This window comes from Syzygium oleosum, unplaced genomic scaffold (genome assembly GCF_021117445.2).
Source record: "Syzygium oleosum isolate NSW1041296 unplaced genomic scaffold, Sole_v2.1 Sole_v2.09, whole genome shotgun sequence".
In the NCBI taxonomy this organism is placed as follows: domain Eukaryota; kingdom Viridiplantae; phylum Streptophyta; class Magnoliopsida; order Myrtales; family Myrtaceae; genus Syzygium; species Syzygium oleosum.
This window is the reverse complement of record NW_026607493.1, coordinates 4,036,421-4,042,072: the sequence shown is the minus strand read 5'-3', so window position 1 is coordinate 4,042,072 and position 5,652 is coordinate 4,036,421. Positions and strand designations below refer to the sequence as shown.

The following is a 5,652-nucleotide window of genomic DNA, read 5'->3' as shown; positions in this document are numbered from 1 at the left end:
ATGAAGACCAAAATACATGGAGGCAGGATTGTCGTCGCTATTGATGTTTTCTTCTTGGCAAGTTACCTTGAAGCTTCGTATTAGTGCATGCCGGCATGGTAAGTGTATCGTGTATGATATTGTACAAGTATTTCTTTTTCTACTAATGTCAAGAGTTACCAAGAATTTCTAACGTATGTACTAATTCGACATGCCAAAAGGTTTAAGGATTATTTAATGCAGTAAATTGGCTTTCTTTTTATAAAGAGCTTCCCGCTCATTTGAATACCCATATAAATCTTGAAAATCCTTTTTTTTTTAAATAACTCGTATAAAACCTGTGTTTATATTCATGTAAAATCAAATATCATCAAGGCTCCATTTGTTTCCCGGAAAATGAATGATTTTGATAATATTTTCCTAAAAGAGATCGATTTATCACTTATAAAAATGAATAAACGAAAAATAGATTCATCGTCCACGAAAATATTTAGATAAACATTGTTGTCGATAAAGAAAATATTTTTTTATTAACTAAATTATTTCAAACGATACGAGTGGTCGTTTTTTTTAAATCAATCATTTTTGGTGAAACAAACGAAAGCCAAAATTAATGAAATACCATTGCGAAATGAAATGAGACGGAAGTATACGGAGTGCATTTGAAGTGGCACTTTCGTGATTATGATAAAAAAAAGTGTCCTTAATGAGATTAATTAAACCTATATTTTAATCTCGTTTCTTGTCCAATGCACCAAAAGTCTCACGTACCAATACCAAACGGAATTATATAAAAGAATCACCATCAATCAATCCAAAGCCAAAACCAACGCCAAGTCCATCGATCACAAATGGCCTCTTCTTCTCTCCTCACTTTCCACGCCCTCTTCCTCACCTCGCTCATCGCCGCCGCCATCTCCACGTCCGCCGCCTCGGCCGGCGGCATCGACGGGCTCACCTGGATGTCCGCCGCCGCCGCCTCCAGGGCGGGCCGGTGCGAGGGGTCGATCGCGGAGTGCATGGCCGAGCAGAACGGCGAGTTCGACATGGACACGGAGGTGAACCGGCGGGTGCTGGCGACGACGCAGTACATAAGCTACGGGGCGCTGCAGCGGAACACGGTGCCGTGCTCGCAGCGGGGCGCCTCCTACTACAACTGCCAGCCCGGCGCGCAGTCCAACCCTTACAGCCGCTCGTGCTCCGCCGTGACGCAGTGCCGCGGCTAAGCGAAACGAACCCACCGTCGATCTAGAACTTCAAGTCTTCTCGGTTCCCTCTGCTTAATCGACTTGCTCTATCTGTCTATCTATTCTGCCAATGCTGTAATGTCGCTCTCGTTATGGATTGACACACCTGTGTGCTTGTTCTATGTTCTTATGCATCTAATTTTCAGGTTCCATTCTAATTTGTGTGCTAATTCGAATCATGAATATGTTAATCGTGCAATTCCTACATGACTTCTGGGGGAATAGGAGAGCCCCCCATGAGGAAAGATGTCGGCTGGAGATATAGACAGCACATATTTTCTGCAGCATCCCTTCTGTCAAAGAAAAAGATGTATGAACACAAGAATATGGTTGGTAAACAGAAAGAAATTTCGTCGAGATAACATGCAACGAAAGCCTTGGCATAGTGAAATGTTGACCTCCTGGCCTTCAAAGCGTTGATTTTGACTTCCGTCGGTGCTAATTTCGCAAAAAGAAACTTGTAAATTTTCCTTTGATTAGTGCAACTTTCGAGCCAGGGTAAAAAAGAAATATCCAGCCACGTTTCGTCCCACGAATTAATAAAAAAAAATTAAGATTTACTCATATTTCTTTCAAAGTAGGCTGAAACTTTCAATAGGCTGAAACTTTCGATGAGCTGAAGGTGGTCAGAGCCTCCTTTCAGGCCTCGAAGGTTGCGGATAGTAGATACGAACTCAAAATCAGCGACGCGTTTGCAAAAGTCACGATCGAAAACTTTTTTTATTTTCGAGTGCCGTTCTAAATGCACATAGCGCTTAAATATAGTCATACGGTCCCCATATGATACAAATTATTATGGATTGGCCGTCCTTGTCGTTAGAGGTGTCAAAAATACCCGAACCGACTTCTCTCTCTTGTCATGAGCAACTTGCCCAAGGCAAGCTTTGTAACTGTAGGCTCGCAGTCGATATCAAACTCTAGCTATACACCGGTGCGTGCACATGCAAGAGAGAGATCAGGAGAGAGCGTGTGTTTGTGAGTCGACAATCATCATAACTATGGTGCGCCGAGGCGAGGTGGTGGCAAGAGGCCTCAGGGAAGGAAGGGATAGAGAGTGTCTTAAGATTTGGCGGGTTCTCTTTTTATATGCCTAAACACATTGTAAAATGTTCATATGCCATGATTCGGTGCGTGAAATAGCATATGACTATAGAGTAATGATCAACGACTTGTCCCGAATTGTCTTTATATTCTTTTATTTTGTTAGTAAATCGAACAACGAACAAAGGCAAAGATAGAGAATCTTAACCTTCTCCATTTTGATTTCCCCTCATTATTTTTCCTTCCGTGCATGTCTTGTGTACACATCCCCTTCCTTCTGTTCTTTCTGCAAGTCTCCATAACTGTCATAAATGGCAAACGACCCCCTCTAGGCCATGCCCGGTTGCAGGATGGGTCGTGCTGGGCCGGCCCGGAACTGGAAATGTGCTGGGCCAGCCCGATCCAATTGGCGTATAAAAACTGACGTCTTCTGGGCCCAAAAATGGGCCCTTTTGCCAATCTGATGACTGGCTACTGATGGGCCGTCGTGGCCCGGTCATCAGTAACTATTGGGCTTCTAGTCTTTTGAAAAAGTGATTCGGCCCACAAACGTCACCGCCCCATCACGCGTCGGGCAGGGCCGGCCCGGCATGCAACGGTGACGGGCATGGAGGGCCGCAGGTGCGTCCATTTCACCCCAATTAATAGTGCCAAAGGAAGGCAGCTTTTTAGCTCCACGCAGGGGCTCCCACGGCCTGTCCCCTCTAATCGGGACACACTTCACGGAAGCACACCACTCGCACACCATGCCTCCCCTCAATTTTCCCACATCTTTTTCTTTCCAAAGATGTGGGGATATCCTCTAATTACTTAACATCCACAGGACCGCGAGGATTTTGGTTTACCTCTGGATGAAACACTACAAGGTTTTGCTTAGGACCAGGTAGCTACATTAACATCAGCAATGAAGTTTATATGCTTCTGAAGCGACCGCAAGTAGCCTGACACGTCCAGACCGTTACGAAATAACTGAAACGATTCCGGTATCCCTATATTCTCTGTGATCTGATCTACGGTGATAATAAATGGGATAATGACACAAACAGTCCCTGAACTTTGGCTCAATGTGTAATTTGGTCCCCGAACTTTTAATTTGTTCAATGTAGTCCTTGAACTTTAACCCAATGTTCAATGTGGTCCCCGAACTTTCAATTTGTTCAACTTGGTCCCTAAACTTTTAGTAAATGTTCAATTTAGTCCCTGAACTATATGAAAATATACAATATAGTTCCTGAACTTGAATTAATGGAATGACTACATTGAATATTTTTATAAAGTTCACGGACTATATTGAACATGTACCAAATATTCAGGGACCACATTGAACAAATTGAAAGTTCAGGGACCATATTGAATATTAGGTTAAAGTTGAGGGACTACATTGAATAAATTAAAAGTTCATGGACCAAATTGCATATTGAATCAAAATTCATGGACTGTTTGTGTCATTTTTTCGTGATAAATACAGCAGAGAAGACGGCCCACGGCCCATGATAAAGCAAGCAGGAGGAACGTGATCCCCCCCCCATCTCCTTCGAACCTCGTGCCCCGAGCCTCTGCTCGCCTCGTCTTCCGTGCCAGCCAATGCCGATCCCATGCACCACGCCACGCGTCGCCATCGTCCCACCGCGCCTCGACCGAGCGCCCTCCACGTGTCCCGAGCGGGGCCCGCCCGCACGGACCGTCCCCCGCCCCCTGTGACGCAATCGCCAGCGTCAGCGCGGAAGCCGTCAACGTTTGAATGCCCCGTGACCTGATCCCGCCAATCACCGCGCGCCAGGTGGCAGCATGGCTCGGATTGGGGAGCCGTTGCTTTTTTCCGGGGTCGGATCGTTCGCCTACGCGACGGGGATCGTCCCCCCTTCATAAAAACAAAGTCCGTCCTTCGCAAAGCCGTTCTTCGCAGGCCTCTTTCGCAGCATCCCCCGACGTTAGGGTTTAGAGAAACGACAATGGCGGATTCTGAGCCCAGAACGCAAACCCAGAACGTAAGTCAGTTTTCCCGATTTCCATGCACAGAAGCAAATTCGCACGCATCTCTCGAAAACGATCACTCGAGTCGAACGGAGGCGAAGAATCGAACGATGATGTATGTTGTCGAACGCGAAAGAAGGGAAGAAACTCGAACTTCTTAAAGAGTGACCTCAACCGGTTCCCATTAGAACTACGGAATGGGATTGTATATCTGGGTTTCGGGTCGGTTTTTGTGCAGAATTTTTTGGTGAATTCCTTTCTTTTTCTATGTATATAGGTTGAGTACAATGAGAGGAGGCTCAAGTACCTGGATTTCGTTCAGATGGCCGTGATTTACATGGTCATCTGCTTCTCCACTCTCTACGAATTCGCCAAGGACAACTCCGGCCCGCTCAGGCCGGGCGTCCAGACCGTCGAGGCCACCGTCAAGGCCGTCGTCGGACCGCTCTGCGACAGGTTCCAAGACGTTCCCTTCGAGATCCTCCGCTTCGTCGACTCCAAGGTCACTGTTAGGCTGCGGTGCACGTTGTGTTTTGTGGCCTCGTTACGTTCGTGTTTCCATAACGTTAGTGCCGCATGTGCTGGACGACGTTGCAGGCAAATTTTCTTGGGATGAAGAAACGTTGCTATGGATATGATTGTGCTCTGGCGTTTTGATTTCGAGTTGATTTGGCAGGTTGACGAGTACGTGCACGAGCTGGACAGCCTCGTGCCGTCGCTGGTGAAGCAAGCGTCGAGCCAAGCCCGAGCCGTGGCCTCGGAGGTGCAGCGCGCCGGCTTCGCCGAGGCCGCGAGGAGCGGGTGCAAGAGGTTGGAGCCGGTGGCGGAGGAGTACGCCGTGGCCGCCTGGCACCGCCTGAATCGGCTGCCGCTCTTCCCGCGGGTGGCGGAGATAGCCGTGCCCACGGTGGCCTACTGGGCCGACAAGTACAACAGGGCGGTGTGCTTCGCGGCGGAGAGGGGCTACCCGGTGTCGGGCTACCTGCCGCTGGTCCCGCTGGATCGGATCGCGAAGGCGTTCGACGAGGCGGAGCGCGGGCCGGCCGCCGCCGCCGCGAACGGGGAGGTTGCGACGGCCCAATAGCTCTTGTCGCTTTCCATGAGTCGCGTTTGCTTTCGAGGTTCCGTTTGGTTTGATCGTTTTCCTCCCGTCTTTTTCGGCCGATGACAAAATGGGATTTTGGGTGCGAGTGCAGAATCTATGTTCCGTTGAGACGAGACGTCCCCAATAAGAAGCTATTCCATATTTCTGACATGATGGTCCGATTTATGCTACCAAAGTTTTATATGATACGACACGACGCAACGTGCGTTGTTAATATGATCGCCGAGCTTAATAACTCTGATTTATGTTATGGAAGTTTTATACGACACGACACAATGCGCATTAATAATATGATCGCCGAGCTTA

The 5,652-nt window shown here is 47.8% G+C and overlaps 2 protein-coding genes across 2 annotated transcripts; both read left to right on the top strand.

Annotated features, from left to right (window-relative positions):
• LOC115673404 (rapid alkalinization factor-like) lies at positions 1–1,396 on the top strand. The gene is made up of 2 exons (XM_030595559.2): positions 1–57; positions 777–1,396. Exons 1-2 carry the CDS (start codon positions 1–3, stop codon positions 1,203–1,205), a joined length of 486 nt encoding a protein of 161 aa, XP_030451419.2. The 3' UTR covers positions 1,206–1,396.
• Positions 1,397–4,139: 2,743 nt separating this feature from the next.
• On the top strand, positions 4,140–5,439 carry LOC115673518 (stress-related protein). The gene is made up of 3 exons (XM_030595714.2): positions 4,140–4,255; positions 4,519–4,743; positions 4,918–5,439. Exons 1-3 carry the CDS (start codon positions 4,220–4,222, stop codon positions 5,323–5,325), a joined length of 669 nt encoding a protein of 222 aa, XP_030451574.1. The 5' UTR covers positions 4,140–4,219; the 3' UTR covers positions 5,326–5,439.
• The last annotated feature ends 213 nt before the right edge of the window (positions 5,440–5,652 follow it).